General features: G+C 54.2%; 1 protein-coding gene and 1 long non-coding RNA gene across 4 annotated transcripts in view; one reads left to right on the forward strand and one right to left on the reverse strand.

Annotated features, from left to right (window-relative positions):
• LOC141569380 (uncharacterized) overlaps window positions 1-3,804 on the forward strand; it is a 51,771-nt gene extending 47,967 nt beyond the window's left edge. For 2 of the 3 annotated variants that reach the window (XR_012492959.2, XR_012492961.2), the window contains 2 exons: window positions 1,902-2,137; window positions 2,948-3,804. This is a non-coding gene — a long non-coding RNA (uncharacterized LOC141569380). The remainder of the gene's footprint in view (window positions 1-1,901; window positions 2,138-2,947) is intronic. The other variant, XR_012492962.2, reaches the window with a different exon arrangement.
• The window catches only part of FAM78B (family with sequence similarity 78 member B), a 40,844-nt gene continuing 19,979 nt past the window's right edge, over window positions 450-21,314 (reverse strand). The window contains exon 2 of the mRNA XM_019747328.3: window positions 450-1,923. Coding sequence (XP_019602887.2) covers window positions 1,401-1,923 — 523 coding nt within the window. The 3' untranslated portion in view covers window positions 450-1,400. The remainder of the gene's footprint in view (window positions 1,924-21,314) is intronic.

Here is a 21,314-nt window from a genome sequence, read left to right on the forward strand (position 1 = left end):
GAAAAGCTGGAAAAATTATTATTGTAAAGACCGGAAACTGTTTAAAAAGTTTGATATTGGCTTGACTAAAGGAAATATGGTCTCTCATCTTTATTGGCTGGCTCTGAGCTGTACAGGCTTGTTTAACAAGAGTAGCTCAGATTTTCATTAAAGAGCTCTGGAGTTAAGCTTTAGGAAGCACTTTCTCACAAAGGCTCAAGAAGCTAAAGTTGAGCTTCTGTGAAATTGAGCTACAGTAAACATATGTGGGGACACAGTGTATGTGCTGTGTGTGCCTCAAGGCTACCAGGGCATATGTGGTACTGCCGATAACCCCGCTAGGAATTGCGCTATACATGCCCTGGCATGCATGCATGCTTTCTACATGATAAATCATTCAGAAAGTTAAAAAAAAAACACCAAAAAAAACAACAACCAAAAACAAACAAAAAAAACACCAGACAAAAAAATGAAAATACTATTCTTATTTGCTGAAATGTTCTTGAAACCCTACATGGATTCATGGCTCATAAATAATTATCTTTGTAAATTTAGGGCTAGTAATGGGAACAGAATAAGCAGCTGTAAACAAAATCACAATTCAGGTTTCACTAAAGACATGGTGAAGGCCCCAAATAGCATAGCTGCTACAGAATACAGAAATGATCTATCCAAATACTGTGATTAAGTAGACTCTGAATAATCACTTTTTGGAAAGAGGTAGGTAGATGGAACCACTGCAAGTCGCCATCAGTTATTAATAGTTCACATCAGAACCTTGGACAGCTCCCAGGAACCTCTCCCACAGGATAGGGCCAATCTCAATATACCTCCAGTTTTTTAAGTGTCCCTTGCATTTCAGTGAGTATGTTGGTGATCTGATGATCAACTAATAAATGCACAATAATCAGTTTGTAATAATACTTATTCCTTTCTCTCCCCGTTCTCTCCACCACCGTACTTTCATTCCACCCTTTTCCCCAGCACCTTATGATCAGAGAGTCTCTTACAAACACCTGGTGTGGATGTTTCCACGCCCACGTCTAATTGGTTGAGAAGCAGCATTTGCCACAGGCACAGTTTAATTTCGTTTCCATCCCCTGCATCTCACAGGAGAGAAATGGTCAATAGTTCGGATAGAAGAATCATCCTGGTCAGCTCCCAAATATGGCTACTTGCATGGTCATCACAGCAAGTCTGTCAAATCACTGATTTCTTTATTCCTAAAAGGAAGGGACTTTTCCTAAGGATTATGGTTCTACCACCCAAGCAGCAGCCCTCCTCGTCACCAGTGGCTGCAAAGGCTGGTGAACCAAGAGGTCTGCTTTGGCTCAGAAACTCAGTTTGGCTCCCGCCACCCCTGGCGGCCTCACTGCGTGTCTCCGCGGCATGTGCTCCCACACCATCCGGCCAGTCTGCTGCTACTTAGGGGGGATCACAACCAGAGGTGGCCCCCGCTTGGGCCTCCACATGAGGACCTGTGCGTCGTTGGCATTGGGTTTCACTAGTGCATTGGGGGGGATGGGCTCCATCCGGCTCAGGATCCGGGGCTGCTCTTGCTGAGTCCTGCCCACCAGCCGGGCCCGTTGCCCCAAGAGCTGAAGGGGGTCCACCTGAATGTCCACCCTCATCCTCCACTTGATGGTCTGCAGAATGATCTTCTCCTTCGTGGTCGTGTTCATGGCCACCAGCCAGGTAGTAAAACTTTGGTCCCTCTTGATCCTGGTGAGCAGTGGCACGTTGCTGTCACTCACTGGCACGGCCCACGTCACACTCGGGTAGAAGTTGTCATTCATGCTGACGGAGAACCTGGAGATCTTGTTGGTGGGGCCAGCCAGGGTCACCGTTTCTGTGGTGTTCCCGTACCAAGGGTAGCTCACCCCGTCTGAGTCACTGATGGCTTTTACTCTCCCTTCCCTCAGGTCGGGCAGTTCCCAGCTTGACCTAGCAAAGCAGAAGAGATGCACAAGAAAAGGCTTAAATGAATTTCTCAGAAGCTGGAGAGGGGCCCGCCACGTTACTACCACAGCCGAGGTCGGCAAAATGGGACGTTCAGAGGAGAATTCACCTCAGAAAGTTCTATGTTGTGCTGTTTGGAGGATTAAATAGGAACAAGTTTCAAAAACCTACAAAAATAAAAGAGCGATACCAAAACAAGGTAAATAAAACCATAGCTGGTCCAACTAACCTAAAGCAGAAAGCTCCAAGTGGCATTTGTGACACCCACAAAGAGGCATCGACGCTTTGGGATGGTGGAATTATGATCAACCACTTAGAGGCATTCCACTGCTAGAACCACTTCTCGGGAAGTATGAGTGTGTGTAAGGTTTCTTTGTTGGAAAGAGGTGGTGTTTAAAATGTGATGTACTTGGAAGGAACTATGGTGGCACGGGGGGCAGAAAGGGGCAAGGTTAAGGTTACACTAATTCCCAGGAAATCATAGAATTTAAATTCCAGTCACTGGCCAATCAGCACTTAGAAAACATTGACATAGAAACTGATCACACAGGAGATAGTGGTCACTTTTTGGAAATCACCTCAGTGTGGAAGCTGTGCTGCAGGCTGGCGCACACGGTCTTTCGGCTGCTGTTCTCCCGTTGATGTCAGTCCAGCGTGGAAGGTCTAATTGCTTAGTTTAGCAAACTTGCCATCTGGGGCACTTTGCTACTCTTCCTGGCTGCCCCTGACCTTGCACAGGAGGGAGGAGGACATGTGCCCTACTCTTAGCCCATGTCTCTCTCCCCTTCCATGGACTCAGCCACCACCACCATCATCATCCCACCATCACCGTTACCATTGTCATCATCATCGTCATCATCATCACATTACACCCACCACCATCACCACCACCACCACCATCATAGCTGATACTTATTGAGGACGTGCTCTATTCCAACCACTGTGGCTATGTTTTCTCAGTTAATGCTCAAAATATCCCACAAGTGAATTTTTATTTCCCTTTACACAGGAGAAGAGGCACCTCAGATGCCACATGGCCCAAACTAACCTCATCATCTCCACCAAAAATGTGGCCCTTTCCCCTGTGTCTGCGGCAGCAGTGGCCCAGTGCTCACCATCTGCTAGGCCACAAGTGAGGGTCCTCTTTGGCTCTTCTTGTGCCCTGTCCTAGACTGTCATAGCTACTGTCACCACATCCTGTGAATTGTGCCTGGTAAGTGATGCTTGAGTCTGTCTCCTTTTCTCCATCCAACTCTCACTGCCCTCCTTCATCCACGCCCTCGGCATCTCTGACCTGGTCCACTGCATGGTCCATCACTGGTCTCTCTGCCTCCGACCCCGATCCCTCTCAAACTCATCTTTTAGGATGCACTGTTCAGACAGGCAGATCTGATTGTGTCCTTTCTATGCCTGACACCCTTCAAAGGATCCTCTACATGGACCCCACTGGCAGCACCCACAGGATAAAATCCAAGTTCTTCAGTGGACATAAAGGACATATATGGCCCTCACGGTTGGGCCTGCTTGTTCCCACACCACACTGCTTCTCACCTGTGCCCATTTGCTCATGCTCTGTCCTCTACCCGCCCTGCTCTCTCCCTCCTAAAAATCTCACTGTACCTAACTACTCATCCTTTGAGAATCATTGCATGTGTCACTTCCTCCAGGAAGCCTTCCTTTCTGTGCTCCCATGGATAGAGCCAGATCTTTACAGGTCCCAGGTTATAATTATTTTTCTCTGTCTGTCTTCTCCATTAGATTATGATTTCCTTGAGGCTTGGGATTGTGACTTATTTTTGAATTAGTGTCTGGCACATTACTGGCACATGGTAGATCTCAATAAATCTTTGCTGAGTGAATAAATAACCATCTTGTTTTAATTCTTTTCATGCCTATATATCTGGGACTTGGTACAGCTGGTATACTACAAAGTACTTTATCATAGTTTTACACTTGTTCACTCACCTTCAAAAAGCACAACCATCCACTATTCATTTAGGATCGATTATTAGAATAGCACCAGGCCTAACACTGGAAGTTATTTATGCTTCAGGAAGAAGCGGACAAGCCACACATAAGTAGAAATGAATGAATTGGTGACTATAAATGATACTTAGTGACTATTCATGCCATCAGATACCTGCACATGAAAACAAGCGACACAGACCCCAAGTGGGACGTGAGTCGGAGACAACGACATCTGTGAGAGCTGCATCCGGGGAGGAAATGGGCTGCGAACTGCTGAGAATGAAGGAAAGAAAGGCACCCCCAGTGAAAGCGTCCATCATGCGTGATCGTGTGATATCAAACATGAACAGAGTGTCCAGGAAACGGGAAATCATGTCACTCCTCTGCCACCAAGTTCCCATGGCTCCTAAACCACCGGGAAAGCCCAGGTCCTTGAAAGGACCTGAGGGAAAGAGGGGCGGAGGTTATGACATTTAACTGAGATGCTTCTGCCTCTGTGGAGTTGCAAAGTTGGGTCTGGCACTTAGGAGAAAGTCAGGGCTAGAGAGGGGAATGTGGCACCTATCTGTGTGGAGAGGGTCAGTGCATGGGATGGTGACGGTGAGATCTCTGGGATGAAAGAGAGACCTGAGCAGGCTGGTTTAGATGGCACGAAAACCAAGAGGAATCTGGAAAGCAGAAGAGCCAGTGACAGGGAGAGCTGGTTTCCAAAGTCAAGAGAACTCCAGGGAATCACCTGGGTCAAAAGTCCCCTAAACCGAAGAGAGTGGGGTGAGGAGAGAGCCAAGCAGATTTATGAATGACCAGACAGCAGTGAAGATATGCTGGTGGCGGCCATACTGCAAGGGGTTTCAGAGTACTGAACAAGCACAAGAAAAGGCTGAGCGTTCAGGTAATTCCTTTAGGAAGGCGGCAAGGAAGGGGGGCGTGAGCTGCAGCAGGGAGCTGGCTGAGCACAGCCGCTGAGAGCAGGGTTCCTGGAGCCAGACTCCCAGACTCGTCAGCCGAGCGCTGCCACTGCCTAGGCGTGTGGACGAGACCCGGCCCCTGCCCTTCTGTACCAGCCCCCCATCTATAAAACAGGCACGATCATAGTCCTTAGGCCGGGCTTGCTGTGAGACGGAAATTAGAAAACGAAGTACTTAGCAGGGTGTATGGCCCAAAGCGAATGACACTGAACTTTAGGTCTTCGTAAGGGACAGAGATGGGGCAGAGAAGGAAGCGACAGCCCTGGAACCTTCCTGGTGTAGGCACATGACAGTAACTAGCAGAGGCAGGGACCGGCACACGCTCACACACAAGGAAAAGCGGCTCAGAGTAAACCGACCAAAGTCCCACGGGCGGGAACGGGCGGCGCCAGGACGGGAAGCCAGGTCTCTCTCACCTCGAACCCTGCCTTTCTACTGCACCTCTGGGAGGAGCTGCTTTGTTTCTCACTCATCCCTCTTTCCTCCAAGTCTTTCACGTGGTGAATGGAGGAAACTCAGGAGGTCAGGGTGTCACCTCGCTGACCTCGGGAAGGTCACTCCTGCCAGCCTGCTCACGTGCACAACAGGAGGAAAAATAGCTGGCGACCTCCTTACATCTCGGCGCTGTTACAGGGCTCAAATGCAGTGCCGGTGTGTGAGCAAATGCACGGGAAACTAACACCAGGTCAGCGTGAGTTATCTTTCTCCTCCTCCTCCTGCAAACCTTCTCCTCCTCACTGTGATAAACACAGTGTTTGCATTTGAGGCAATCAGCCACTGACCCAGAGCTCACAGCTAATGGACTCACCAATGGAGCTAATAATGAAAACATCGATTATTGCAACCGTCATGCTTTCTGCGTCCCATCCTTAGAAGGAAGAGGCAAATCTCAGACAAGCTCACGTGAAGCATTTCATTAAAATAAGTGGTCCCTGGTGGAGATCCAGGCTCCACCCAGACCCAGCCAGTGGTCTAGCGCCCACCAGAGCAGAGCCGCCTCTCTGAAGAGACCCCCTGAAGCCCTGTGGTCATGGAGGGGGTGGGGGGGGCAGCGGCATTCTCGAAGGCAGGGAGGAGGCAGGTGTGCAGGGCACTGCTGCTGGAGTGGGATGGGAGTCGGGGGACCACACGTGGAGGGGAACCGCAGAGCTCCCGGGGAGGCCTGGAGATTCGCGATGGTGGCGCCCCTGGGCTCAGGTGACAGGAGCCCCTTAAAGGAACCCACTCAGGTATCTTCTGGCCGTGTCCTTCCACCCTGACAAGGGGTCTGTGGGGCTGTGGGGACCAGTGCTCTGCTTTAGACCCCACTCTGGGGGTCGGGGACCTCAGTGCTCCCACCCAGCTGCCCCAAACCTGCCTCGAGGGCTGAGCTGGCCCTTTTCTGGTCTGTCTTCCTAAGGGAGGGGCACTCCACGTGAGTGCGCCCTGGGCCCGATGGGTGGCCACAGCAGCTGTGCTAACTGCACTGCGCTCAGCCGTGGGGACGAGGCTCCACGTTCTCTCTTGTCCTCAGGCTCAGCCCTACAGTCACCGCAGGACGTGGAAAGCTCAGTTAGAGGAGCCCCACGTCTTCTCCATCTAGTGTGCCTATGTGCCAGCGGGCCTCCTGCTCCGACTCGGCAAAGGCAGCGCCCGGCACCTTTCTGTTCCCCAAACCTCACTACAGGAGCTGGAGATAGAGACGGGAGAGGATGGAGAAAAGCCCCTTTCAAGGGGCAGGTGGGGGCAGAGCTGAGGGCCGGGAAGCGGGCTGTGCTGGGAGGTGGGGGGCTGGAGGCGCTCCATGCCAGTGCCCCCTATCACCAGGCGAGTCACAAGCCCACAGCCTCTGGGCAGCCTCTCAGCCCACGCAGACGCCAGGCCCAGCCCCCGCGCGCAGGCCTGATTCTCAGATGGTTTGACCATGATTACAGTGTAAGTTTTAAAATTAGGTTTTCCTCATTCTGCACCGTTGATGTCGGACTCCGGGAAGCCTGTGAATCCCAGCCTCCCGGCTCCCCTCCGCCCTCTTCCTTTCCGACCACATCCTTTCCTGTCTGGCACTTTTTCCCACAGCAGAACAGACCATTTCCAGTGTTTTAAAGAGCCCTCTGTGGGGAGAGCGGCCCCAGGTTGAGGGGAAGGCCACTCTCATCAGCATCCTCTTCCGTTTGCACTGGGTCTCTAGGGCTGGGGATAGCTTCTCATTAGTTACCCTTCACTACTTGGAGGCTGGTCCTCTCAAACCGCCGTCCCCGCTGGCTTGTTTCTATTTCACAGCCCTGAGGTCTCGGCTCAGCGGCCAGTTTTCGGGGTCGTGTCTGAGGGGGACTGGACCTCCGAATGCACTTCTGAAGCTCTTGGAGCAGAGCGCCTCCCCACACGAAAAGCTGCAGGCCAGGGAGCCTCAAACATGTCCTCACGCAGGCCTGAGGGTGGCTGTGCAGACCGAGGCTGTGCCCCAAGGAGCTGGCCAGGCATGGGCCCTGTGCTGGGCATGGCGGTCTGTGCCGGCCTCGAGGAGCTCACAGCCTCCCTGAGGTGACAGGTCACATGGCCTCTTGAGGGGACACACACCAGAATTTGTCTCTTCTGGATCTGCATGGCCTGGCCACCACCCTGCTCCCAGCCATTTGTCCTCTGCAGACACTGCAACGACCTTCTGGGCCGCACACCCAAGCTCGCCCTGCCCCCACAAGCCACAGATGTGGTTTTTTAAAAGGTCAATAAGAACCTGCCTCATGTCTGACAGACCCCCACGCCGGCCTCTTACGACACCACGGGGCACTGTCTGGCCCCCACCAGGTCCCAGCTGCGTCTCTACCACCGCCCCGGGCCCCTTACACGCTAGAACCCCGATCCTCTCCTCCTGGAACAAGACAAACCCCCTTCCCACCACCTCAGGGATGTTGGACTTGCTGTTCCCTTTGTCTAGAACCCTCTTCCCGCAGCTCTTTATACACTCAGCTCCTTTTACCCTCAATTGGGAGCTCAGAGTCACCTCCTGAGAGGACCAACCTGTGTGTACATTTCAATGTGCTGAGCTTACATATTGCCACTGGACTGTGGGCGCCTCGGGGACAGGCCTTGCCGCCAGTGAGCAGCCCCGTGTGGGGGGGTGGGCATGGGAGGGAGCTGGCTGGCTGGTGAGGTTAGTTCGAGAGGGCAGCAGAGGGGATGAGCGTTCTCAGTCTAAATACACCTGTTCTAGAAACCACCAGCCTGGCCAGAAACCATCTCTCACGCCTTCTGGGTGACTCCTGAGCCCTGTCTCCAGCGAGAGCCCTTTCACCTTCAGTCTCATCTATGAAACCGAGAGGGTGGACTCAACCTCAGCGGACAAGGCTACGTCAGCGCCTAGCGTCTATGACCGAAGCCCTCGGCCTTTGTGCTGATGGCCAGTGGGACTTTCAGGGCCACAGAGGGAAGATGTTAAATGAGAAACGCAGTGGAGATTCCCCTGGGATGAGCTGCACCTCCCAGAACACAGGGCCCCACAAAACGGGTTCTCCTTGGGCGCCCAGGCCACTGGGGACTCAGGACGTCTGCCCGGACCTACGCTGGGCCTGGGTCCCCCTTCACTCTCTTCCCCAGGGTTCCAGCATCCTCCTGATTGCGCGGCCTGCACCCCCTGCTGTCGGGGAAGGTGGTCAACACCTGATTCGCTGGTGCTCAGGCTTCTGACCTGCACTGCTCCTGCCTTCACATCCCTCGATCCCAGCCCCAAACCAGAGCAGAGGTGACCCGGGTGGGGGCAAGAGCCAGTCCCCTGGGTGTTCAATGGAGGCGACCAGCAGCTGGTGGAGAACTGGCTCAAAGCACCCACGGCCTGGGCTTCACACGGGGAGACTGACCCAAGCTACCTCCCCGGTGCAGCAGACACTAATAATGAGCCATCACGGCAATTAGGACAACAATCCCATCCACAGACGCATCAAAGGAATAAAAAACTTAGGAGCAAGTGCCCTCCCCAGCACCCGCAGAATGTTCTGTGGTCTGAGTGCCACCCCTCACTTCTTCCTTACATCAAAATCATTAATTACACCCACCAGGAGCCCTGTCACAGCCAGTTGTGTGTCCCCTTGGACACAGGGGACTTCAAAATGATGTGCTAAAGAATTAATCAATCAACAAACAAAGTGGGGAGGCGTGCAGATAAACACAGTGACTTAAAAATTGAACACACAACAGTCATGAGGGAGGCAAACAGTTTAGAACAGGGGCGTCCAAACTTTTTTCAACGTTTTTTACCAAGGGCCGTATGCGGTAAATACACAAACAGCCGGGCCACTCATTCGAGGTGAAGTACGTATTGCCTCACCTGGTTTATTTAACTAAATATATTTTTGGAATTTGCTGCAGGCCAATTAACAATGGATTGCGGGCCGCAGTTGGCCCGCGGGCCGCAGTTTGGACACCCCTGGTTTAGGGGAAGGAGCTCGGGGGTTTAAAGGTTCGAAGGACCTGTCTGGGTTTAAAGCCCACCTCTGCCGCTCAGCACCGGGAGCAGTACAGGTAAGCTACTGAAGTCCTCTCACTTGTCAGTCAGGGCTACCGAGGTCCCCTTCACCAGGACAGTTAGGTAGCCCAAATGAGGTGACCTGACCCAGTGTCGTGCGGGGCGGCCTGTGGGGTCTCTGCTCCCGCTCCCCACATAACACAGGACATGGTGAGGCCAACAAGGAACACCCACGGAGCCATAGGTAGGGGAGTCGTACGACTATATTCTCGCTGGCGGCTGGGTTGGAGACACAGGAAACAGGAGCCACACTGTTCGCAACCCTCAGTCTGCCGCTTGCAGGCTCAGCCACCATCTTCTTGCTAGTCCCCATTTTCTGCTAGCGTAGTCACAGCAGCTATATTAGTGGCCAATGGCTCACTGGTTACAGCTAACGGCCAGCTAGCCACAGCTGATGGCCATCCAATCACAGTTGATGGCCATTTACTATCTGAGCCAACATCTTTCTATGTGAGCCCGAGAGCCTGGAAACTGCTCTTCACCCCTACAGGCTCTCGCCTCACAATCTACGCGACAAGCATCTTCCGCGAGGGGCCCTGTGCGAGGAGCCTGGAGGTGAATGCAATATCCTGGACACAGCCAGTCTCTCTGGACACAGCCAGAATTTCTCAGGGCACCACCAGTGCTTCTGGGCACAGCCAGACTTCCTGGGCTTCTTAGGGTACCACCAGTCTTCCCGGACACAGCCAGGGTTTCTCAGGGCACCACCAGTACTTCTGGGCACAGCTAGACTTCCTGGACTCAGCCAGGTCTCTCAGGGCACTGCCACTCTCTCTGGGCACAGCCAGACTTCCTGGGCACAGCCAGGGTTTCGCAAGTACCACTAGTCTTTCTGGGCCCAGTCAGTCTTTCTCACATAATTCTCCACGGCGGCCGGTCAAGACACAAAAGCAAACATCCGCCAGTTCCGCTACATGGTGGTATGTTCCCAAACAGTCAAGTAGTCCATTAAATTAGAGATGGAAGGCAATTCCCCATAGTCCACAGTCATTTGCCAGGGCTGTCCTGGGGGTGAGGACAGGACAGCCACCCGCTTGACCTCACCCGCATCTCCCATGGAGGACTCAGCAAGCCTTTCCTCCTGCGACAAGTCCCGCATCCCGGCTGCCTCAGCAAGAACTTCCCAGCCCACAGGGCTGCAACGACCTTTGCTTTCTCTGGCCTGTGCTGGTTGGGGAACCGTCCATGTCTTTCCACCCCTCCACGGGGGTCGAGCTCTCCAGCAGCTGCTCCTCCTGGTCTTCCTGAGACTGAGCTTTCATACGCACAAACTGCTCCACCATCCTTCGGAGAGCTTTGGCTGGCACCGTACCCTGCTCGCTGAGCCATTTGTCATGCGGGAGACCCTGCTCGCTGCGCCATTTCTCGTGCAGGGCGGCCTGCGGGGTCTCTGGTCCCGCTCCCCACATAAGAACGCAGGACATGGTGAGGCCAAAAAGGAACATCCACGGAGCCATAGGTAGGGGAGTCATACCACTATGGTCTCACTGGAGGCTGGGTTGGAGACACAGGAAGCAGGAGCCACAGGAGCCGCAACCTTCACTCCGCCGCTTGCAGGCTCAGCCACCATCTCCTTGCTAGCCCCCATTTTCTGCTAGCAAAGCCATGGCAGTTATATTAGTGGCCAATGGCTCACTGGTTACAGCTGACGGCCAACTAGCTACAGCTGATGGCCATGCAATAACAGCTGATGGCCATTTACTACCTGAGCCAGCACCTTTCCACGTGAGGCCGAGAGCCTGGAAATTGCTTTCTGGGGCTCTGTCCCCACACCCAGGTACCTAGTACGGTGTCGGAAGGATGGCAGGAGCTCCAGAAATGGCGGTTTCCTTCCTGTCTGGAGAGCTGAACTTAACCTGGGGCCGTGCAGGCAGCTGCTCAGGTAGAATCCTGGCTCCGTGGTTGACTGGCTGCATGACCCCCCGCAGCTGTCTCTCACTGTCTCTGTCTCTGTCTCTCTCTCTTTCCCTCCTTTGCCAAATGGAGGTGGCGGTAATAGAAGCCAGGTGGCCGTGTTGTTACAGGCTGAGTGAGAGCCGGTGTCCAAAGCACTTAGCTCCATAGCAGTGAGAGGGGCGTCCCACCGGGACCCTGCAACACTTAGACGCCCCTCGATGTTTTGGAATCTCTCTGCCCCCCTAGTTTGGTGAGACCCATATGAATTGCTCTGTGCCCCCATGTGTCCACCTCTACTCCCTGTGGTGTGGGGTGGCCCTACCCTCCATCCACGGGAGCCGGAATTTCGCAAGTGGCCCTTGGACTCAGCAGCAGGGAGCTCGGCGGGAGGTGGGGGGGGCTCTGTACACACACTGCCTGGGGGTTGAACAGCAGCTCTTGGGGCTGCCTGTGACTCACACTGGCCCTGACCACACGGGGGCGCTCGCCATCCCGGCCTCAATGAGCAAGTTGAACAGGTGAGGGGGACGCAAAGCCAAACCTGAAGCTGCTAGTTAGTAACAGCCTCCTGCGTTAAGTAGCTCTTTTAAAACAAAAAGGTCCACGCCAAGGCTGCGTATACAAGGCTTCCCCCCACTCCCAGGCCCTACAGCTCTTCTTCTCAGGGCCCACTTACAGACCCAGTGCTCTCGTGGGGTTTGAAAGATGTCATCACAGAACCTGGGAACCAGAAAGCTCCATCCGCACGCACCACTCTTCAGGGCTCCTGAGTACACAGTCGCGGGGATAACTCTCCGTTTTCCAAGCCAGGACCCCCAACCATCTGCTCGTCCACCCACACATGACGCTGCCCAGGCCTGGACAGGCACATCAATGCCCGGCCATTGAAACTGACCCCCACTCAACAGGAAGACGGAGCGGAGGAGCCAAAGTCGCAAGGGAGTCGGTGCCATGTGCCAAAGGAGGAGGTCACTTCTCCGAGGACAATGGGGTTAGGCCACCCAAGATCACGGCTAAGTTCATGCTTTCATGGCTGTGACTCGCCACACTGAAGGGAATGTAGCCCCAATCAAAATCTATAATAAAGAAAAGCCTCCTCGGAGATATGGCTCATTTTAAATGAGTTCTGTGATGTCTCACTTTCCCTGTGCCTGGCACAGTCCAACAGTGAGGGGAGACTGAGGCCGAAAGGGAGGTGGTGGCCTTGATAAGTCCCCCATGGCTGTATGGTCTGGTTCTGCAAGGTGGTCAGTCTCAGGCATAATCCTCTGTGTGTCCCGCACCCTCCCGTTGCTATGGAGATGCTCCACCAATGCGGTGACTGGATGAATGGGAAGCAGCCATAGCTAAATACTGGCTTAGAACTTGACATTTCACAAAATGCTCTCTTATACATGCCCTCGTTTAATCCTCAGTATCCTATGAAGAAGAGATTAGGTTCTCCAGTTTTTAGACAAGAAACCAAGGTGCAGGAAGGTTCAGTGAGTTTCCTCAAGGTCCGACAGTAAGTGACAAGGCCAGTCTCAAACCTCCACACACGTCCTGTATGTTTTCTACCAGTCTCCCCTGAATCTCGCTGAGGAAGGATGGCTGGAGAATCTGGACCCACAGCATTTTCCTGAAAAGCGGAAAACGGTGGGAGCCTTATATATCCAGAGTCTATTTTTCTGAAGAACTTTCCAGAACTTGGCTCTCTGGGAGAAGATCTGTCCAAAATGCCTGTAACAGACTTGGTAAACACGAGCCAGAAATAATTAGCTAATGAGCTATCATCAGTGCTAATTATCAGGGCGGACGGGTGGCTCAGTTGGTTAGAGCGTGAGCTCTGGACAAGAGGGCTGCCAGTTTGATTCCCACATGGGCCAGCGAGCTGCGCCCTCCGCAACTAGAATTAAGTTAATGAGGTGGCCAGATGGTTCAGTTGGTTGGAGCACGGGCTCTCAACCACAAGGTTGCCAGTTTGACTCCCGCAAGGGATGGTGGGCTGCGCCCCCTGCAACTAACAATGACAACTGGACCTAGAGCTGAGCTGTACCCTCCACAACTAAGATTGAAAGGACAACAACTTGACTTGGAAAAGTCCCGGAAGTACACACTGTTCCCCCAATAAAGTCCTGTTCCCCTTCCCCAATAAAATCTAAAAAAAAAAAAAAAAAAAGCTAATTATCTGTGCCAATGGAGGCAAGCATGGAGGTGAAGAATAAAAAGCCCTGGAAAAGTGTCCTGAGATGGTGGGGACGCAGCCCCGCTCCCCCCAGCAGGGCAGCCCAGGCTGGCCTGCCCCGTGTGCAGCCTGTGCTGCCAAAGCTGCCTGGTGTTCCTCACGCTTCCCACCTGGGGCCTGTTTAGAGGGCTCCTCCAGGTGGTCGGTGCTCTCAAGCCCCTCCCCTCCTCCTGCCCCAGTTAGTCCTGCTCTGCTGTGACCGTTCCCCTGAGATTCAGTCCTCATCCTCTGCCTAGTCCCTGCCTGCTGGGCTTCCAGCTTCCGTAAGCCTGTCTTGTCACCCAGGGTGCAGACCTGGGTTCTCCATCACTCCAGCGCCTCAGCTTTCAGCCAGCCTTGGTCACCCAGAAAGCCAGCCCTGACCCTCAGGCTCCCCGGGCATGGGCTCCCCAAGTGAATTTTGTGTAGGCAGCACAGCTCTTATTTCAGGTTCAACCATCCCCAACACAGTCCCTTAAATGTGGTGCCACCTGTCATTCCTTTTGCATGAAATGGAACAAGTCCCCCAGAAACGTCCTTTTTGACAGATGAAGGAATAAATGACTTTAACCCTCCAACAATGTCCATTTCACAGAAGACCACAGTGGATCTCAGAGACCTTCTAACTTGCTACTAAGTGGCCGGGCTAGAAGGACACGTGGGCCTCCCTGAGTCCCCAACCTACTCCTTCAAGCCCTGAAACTCTGGTCTTTAAGGAGCCTTGCAGAGAAGCACTTGGGAACACGAGAATCTTTATGTCTCATGTTAATTATCATCCATCAGTTCTTCCTGTTTCCTAAGTTTCTTTTAAAACATGAACCCAGTTTCTCAAAAAGTGGTGCATGTCAGTTTGTGAAAAGTGACCCAGAACAGGTGTCGTGATCCAACACAGGGCTGCACTGGGCACCGCCAGTCAGGGTGACACTGCCCAGGGCCCTGCTACACCGGGGCTGACAGCAGCTGTGGACTCACGCTGTCGTGTCCTGTCAGGGCCCATTTCCCTCTGCTTCAAACAGCCAGCTCTTTACTTCAAGGCTGCCAGTGCAGGAGTGTCCCATAGGTGTGGGGACAGGAAGGGCCGGCATTTTCCTGCGGTGTTTGGTCCTATGTGGAGGCTGCACGCACCCACATGGGCCCACATTCTGGAGGGAGCCGGGGAGAAGCAGAGGGTGGCCGGGGCCGACAGAGGCTGCGCTGTGCCAGTGAGGGGCTGTGCGGGGCTCCTAGTGAGTGACAGCAGTAACGGGCTAGTAGCGGGTACTGTGGTTTCCACCACTAGTATGCGCAGAGGAGCAGAGAGTTTTATGTGCATTCATCCACGTAATGACCAGGACCACCCTCTACACAGTGAATGCTACGAGACCCGTTTCATATATGAGAACACGAGTTCAGGGAGCTGACGCGACTTGTCCAAGGTGACAAGGCAGAGGTGACCCAGCTGCTGACACCCAGTCCCTCCCCTCCCTCCTCTGTCCATCTGCACCCTGGCAAGGCCCTCTGGGAGCAAGTCTGCTGGCACTGCCTGCCCCAGGGCTCAGGAGGCGGATCCTTACAGAGCCCCACAGACATGGGAGGCAGGCTGACCTCACAAGAGCGGCTGAATGTCCCTGCACTTCCCACAGCTCCCAAAGGACTTGCCCAGGCCCTGTGGGGGAGGGTGGCTTCCTTGGGCGGCTCCCTTTCTTCCTCAGACGTGAAAACCACAAGGCAGAGGCCCCTCTGCTGTCCCTGTCCCAAAGTGGTGGCGGCCTGGTAGTCGGGGGCCCGGGAGGGCCGGGTGGTGGAAGAGTGCGCAGGGAGCACAGGTGAGACCAGGGTGACAGGAAGGTGGGGGGCAGGCAGAGGCCGCGGTCAGGCGGCCGGCGGCTACAGAGCAGCACAGGCCTGTATCCTGAGCTCCCCACACCTGGGGACACTCTTCACGGCATTGGATTCTGTGGCCCAAGGCACCTGGGAGGGGGGGTAGCGACTGCATGGGTGGGGAGGCCATCTGCGTGTTTCATTAGAAGCAGTGCAGCCGGCCCTCCACGTACCGGCTCTCAGGTGCCACCCTGAGAACATGCTCACTCCCGCGCTCTGCCCTGTCCTGAGCCCACAGGGACCCCCAGGCCTCCTCAGCCCCCCCCTTTTCACCCCTGCCAGGAAGGGGGTGGGGGAAATGGGTGGGGAACTGCCAAGTGACAGACACAGCCTGTGATGCACCTGCCCTCCCCCGGGGGTCTCTGGGGCTGGAGATGAGCAAGACAGGAAGTATCCGGGGGTGACACTAAAGCAGGCAGAGGGGCCTAAGGTGCCAGCGCCCGAGGACCAGTGCCATCTGACACACTGACGGATGCCGAGGGCAGCCAGCTCAGACAGCAGTGGAATTCCCCCGCTGGGCACAGCCCCGGCTCGGTTCTCGGAGGCGTGCGGCCCACACTGCCTTCAGAACGGCTTCTGGATTACGGGTTAGAGTAAATAAAGCAGCACATCGCAGCAACATAACCATAGGTTTGCAGCTTAAAATGACATCTGGTACCAACATATTGTCTGCCTCTGAGAAACTCAAATTGCCCATCGTCGCAGGAGCCTCTGCTGCTCTCAGCAAGTTTTCATCCCGAGTGGCTCTGCGTTGTGGGGAAACACAAGTCTGGGTTTCCAGCTCCCCAAGTCCCTGTCATTACCCAGGAGCCACTGCCCGTCGGCAGGTGGGCTGGCAGCCCTGGCAGCCCTGAGGAGACCCCTGCACAGCGTTTCTCTCCCCAGAGACAACTTCAACTGTGCAAGTGCCGATGGTCAGCCAGTGGCAGCATTTCCTTTGGAGGGAAGGGAACGCACGCCACATGGTGTCATGCCCGGGTCCATCATGTGCCAACCATGGGACCCAGAGCAAGTTATTTGGCTGCTTTCTGCCTCAGTGTCCTTGTCTAAGATGGGAATAAGGATGAGATTATCCCCACGGTCCTGAGTGGACAGAGACCTGCTCCAACGTCTCGTCTGCCTCTTCTCAGCCACTTGGCCTTCCTCCCGGAGGCTGGAGGCCCAGGGTCAGAAGATGAAGAGGTGGCCTCCAACGGAAAAAAGCAGGGACTTGTCACTGGCCTTCACCCTGGGCCCTGAAGTGCCGACTTCACAGCTTCCCTCGGCACAGCCGGGTGTCTCTGAAGAGTCAGGCGGTGGGAGGCCTGAGTTCTCTGTCTTTCTCTCTCTGCCATTTGGACACTTTCACATCTTTCCTCCCTGCGGCTGAGGCCAGTGCAGGCGGCGAGCGATCACAGGCTCCCTCCCTGTGCCGAGCGTGTCGCGGTCACTGAGTGGTGAGCACCTCTGTGCCCATGGCTGGGGGCTGGGCGGGCACTGGTCACCACACACCACGAAGACTGGACCCAAGTCACAGAGAGAAACCTGAAGAGTCCCCCCCCCCACCCTCCAGTTTGGGAGAGGACAGCTCGTGGCCTCACTTAAGAGACGGGCCCCTGCTCACGCATCCAGCAAAGCTCCGGGAGCTGAGCACACCTGGGCCTACACTTCCCCCTCTTTCCTCTTCCCGCTGTCGTGGCGCTAGCCCCCCCACACCCCGATTTCCTCCCTCCTGCTCTACTGCAATAGGTTCATTTGATGTTCATTCAAAAAGTATGGATCTATTTAGTGAACATCAGCAGTGTTCCAGGCTGTGCTGGACCCGGGGGTACACTGCAGAGCAGGACGCAGTGCCTGCCATTCTAGACAGGAATCCGACAGAAAAGGCAGCCCTCACACGCAGGGGGGCTGTGGGAGGAAGAAATCCAGGTCTGGCTGGCGGAGGTGGGGGCATGTGGTGTTCAGTGGTCCGGGGAAGCTTGGGACCCCCAAGGTGAGTCCAATCCATCACCTACCAAGAACTCCTCGGAGAGTCCTTTGGAAAATGAAACACACACCAGACCGCTCCTCTTCTCGAAACCCTTCGGTGGCTCCCCATCACCCACAGAATGAAGGACGGGCTTCACGTGCTGACCTCACCTCCCATGACACCCCCATGCACACACACCTGTCTCCCCAGAACGGGAGGACCTTGTAGGGAGGGCTTGTGTCCAGTTTAGTTCTCTGTATGCAGAGCCCAGAACAGGCTGCCAGACTTTGGGTGTTTAACACTCTTAAAAGAATGAACCCATTCCTGAGGCTGAGTCACTGTGTCCCAGAACAGAGGCCAGCTCTGCTTTCCTTGGGGTGGGGGTGGGGGTCTCATGGTAGGTAGGGCCCAAGCCCCCAGCAGTTCTGCTCCACGAGGGGAGAAGAGGGGTTTAATAAGGAATGGGGCGCCCGACTCTTACGTCTGCATGTCTCCCCTGCGCTGAGTCTCTGAAGATTCCTGTGTGGCTGCCCCTCCCCCGGCCCTTGCACTCCATGCCCAGGAGCCCCCATACAGCCCCCGCCCCCCAGGGCTCTCACACACCAAGCCTTTAGAAAGTTCTGTGTGAATGCTGGATGAGCTATACTTTGCACCAGGATGGGTTTATAACAGAGACAAATTCTCCTGCATTAATTTTCAAGGAGAAAAGAAGAAATGCACTTCCAGCAAGAAAATTGGGTGTCTGGGAAGGTTTCCAGCCAGGAGATTTCCAGTAGGACTTGGAAAAAAACTTAGCCATCCTGCATAATAACAGAGTGGGGTGGGGAGGCGCCTCTACTCCCCCCTCCCCGCCCCCCCAGTCAGCTGAGGGACGCGGAGCCTGCCCTGCACTGTCCTTATTTTAAGAGACAACAGCACAGCTTAGGCTCTTTGTTTTTCTGCAAAAGTCAGCAACGTGGCTGCATCGTCCAACTTCTTCACAGCGTCTGACAGTCTCAGCCAGGCTGACCCCAGGGCACCTGAGTCCCATGGAGACAGTCTGGTCTTGTACCAAAGGTCGCCCTCAGCCCCCTCCATTGGGCAGTTTACATATGGTGACTGTCCCATGTTTGGGGGGAGGATGAGGAGAGGGAGTCGGCGGGTGGGGGCGCATGTGGTATCTGGGGCCTCCTTACTGTGGCTGTCAGAGGGGTTGCTGGACACAGCATCCTGGTGGCATCTGCTCAGGTGGCAACTGGAATTGCTCAGACATGTATGCAGACCCTTGTTTGCTCCCAGGTTCTTCGTCCTTTCCAACCGGAACCAGAGACGGGACCCTGCCCCTGCTCCCCAGACCCCAGGTGACAGGTGGCCACCCTGGACTGTGGCTTGTCTATATCAGGAGGGAGACACTGCTCCCACAAGCACCACGCTTGGTTCTATCCAGAGCTGTGCCGGGAGCAAGAGACATCCAGCCAGAGAAAGCGAAGAGCCTGGGCTCCCTCTAAAGAAGGTGCATCTGGGAGTAAATTTCCATCAGCCGACTGCAAGGTCAGAGTTGAACAGCGAGCCACCCCAATGATGTCTGAAGCCCTGGAGTTCAAAAGCTCTGTATCTCTAGGCCCTTTTTGGACGAAGAGTGTCTTTCCCCCAATGCCAAGGTTTACGTATTTCATCTCCTGCTGTATTCTCTCCAAGCAGAGTCATCCTACATTAACCTCACCTCCTCAGCTGAAACGCCCCGTCTCCACTCCTCGCGGAGCGCTGGCTGGTCCAAGGGCTGGTTCTGCTCCGTGACCAAGCACCCGTGGGCCTCATGCTTACCTGTGAAGTGGGGATGAGAACAGGTTTGCCAAAGCTTCCTTTCTGTGGCAGCACCTGCCAACTGTCCTGGCTGGGGGGGGGCTCACCATGCCCCTGACTTTGAACTTGACGTCTGCCAGCCTGTGGTCTCTTTTCACTTTCTCCCCAGGTTCAGGGAAGATGCAGGCCCTGGCGAGGATTCTTGCCCACTTTTGCATTTTGTGGAGCATGTAGTTTGCTGTTGGTGCTCAATAAATACAACAGCGGAACAACAGACCCACCCAAACGGCAAGTTTTCCTTTGTCCATTTGGCCGATGTGCCTTGCCCCACCCCAACACCACCTTCCTCATCAGCACAAGCTGCAGCCTCTCCCACAGGCTAACACCTTAAGTGCCCATTGACTCCCATCCGACAAGTGCCATTTCTAGGGCCTCTGTTTCACCCGTCTTAATGACACCATTTCTCTACGGAGATATGACTTCATCAGCATAGATTCCGTCCAGAGGGCCATTGGCAGCGTCAGTCATGGCGGGAGTGGCTGAACTGTGGGTACACAGGTGAGTAGAGGGCACTGGGGGTCTGACCGGTCTGGAAAAGAGTGGATGGATGGACTTTACCTAAATGGTTATCATGTGTTCTAAACCTTCTTCCTGGATGAATTGGGGCCCAGGGGCTGGGCCCAGGCAGAGCTGCCGGGTGTCCAGGAAGGGAACAGGGGTTGAGCCAGGTGGGGTGCAGCCGGATGGGGAGCTAAGCAGGCCAACCGGCGGGAGTGCTCGCTCCGAAAGGCTGGGCCAGGGTGTGCAGACCGACAGGGGTAGCTGGGGAAGGGTGTGGGGCTCGGGACACAGGCCCAGGGGGTGAGAGGGAAAGAAGCACGGCTGATGGTCCTTGGAGAAAACCTCCTGGACTCAGCAGGGGGGCTGCAGCTCATCTGTGGGGGAGAAGGGTGGACGGAGAAGGGAGAGCCAAGGAGCTCGGGCAAGGAGGACCGAACGGGTAGTCACGCAGCATCAGGGCCTGCTGCGCTGACAACACGCTGACAGCCGGAGGGGCTTGGACGGAGCGGGCTGTCTGGCCTCTGAGTGATGAGCTCTCTGTAGACCACAGGGAACCAGGAGTCAGGGGCTTCGAGGGGCTTCCAGCACGGGGGGGGGGGGCAGTCCACTCACGGCCTACAATCCCTCTAAGAGTCCGACGTTCGATGAGCTATGTTAACGAGTCTCTACCAAGACAGCCATCTGCTGTGTAACTTCAGTTAATCACGTTGCAAATAAAAGCAGCAACAATTTAACGTTCTAATGGGTTTTATGCGTTCCCAAGATACAATGTGCAACTTTATTGTTAGAAAGACTCTTACCGGATATGTTTATTACTTTGATTGTTGGTGGTGGTTTCACGGGTGCCTGCATACGTCCAAATTCATCCAATTAAATATTAAATATGTACAGTTTTTTTGGTACCTCAATAAATTGATCATACCTCAATACAGCTGTTAATTAAAAAAAGAAATACTGTGACTTTTTTTTAAAGAACCTTATTGGTCCTCTAATCCATGGCTGGCAAACTTTGGCCCACTGCCTGTTTTTACACATAAAGTTTTACTGGAACAACCATGCGTATCATTTACATATTGTTTTTGGCTGTTTTCATGCTAGTGACTGTGTATTTCATGCTCAGCTGAGTAGTGTAACAGTGACCATATGACCAGTGAAGCCCCAAATTTTTATCTGGCCCTAAAGCAAAAGCTTGTGACCCTACAATCTAATCCAACCCCCCACTTTATCGATAAGAAAACTGAGGCTGACATAGTTAAGTGGCTTCCTTTAGGTGGGGCCAGTTGGTGATAAGAACCACGACATCTGACACTTAGGCCTGTTTCTCTGCTTCAGCTCACAGCGTCCCTTCCCTGGCTGCTCTGTTGACAGGCCCCTCTTCCCATCATGCCGTGTTTTCATTTCACAGACACAGGACAGGCCTCATGCGTGTGATTCTGACCACAGAGCAGGCCCCAACTGCTACTCCCAGAAGGCCAGGCCGTGGAAGCAGAGAGCTTCTAAGACAAGAAGTCACCTGGCTCTCTGTTCCCTCTCGTCATTAGCAGTCACCTTCTGGTATCCCACGAAAGGACACATTTACAATTGTCTCAGTTCAACTTGAAAACCCTCTGCACAGGTTTCCAGGGAAATTACTTCAAGCAGCCCCGGTGGGTTAAAACGATTTAACACACCCAGGTGCCTTCAATTCCTTTG

This window comes from Rhinolophus sinicus, chromosome 11 (assembly GCF_057876585.1).
Source record: "Rhinolophus sinicus isolate RSI-liver-muscle chromosome 11, RSI-T2T, whole genome shotgun sequence".
Classification (NCBI taxonomy): Eukaryota; Metazoa; Chordata; class Mammalia; order Chiroptera; family Rhinolophidae; genus Rhinolophus; species Rhinolophus sinicus.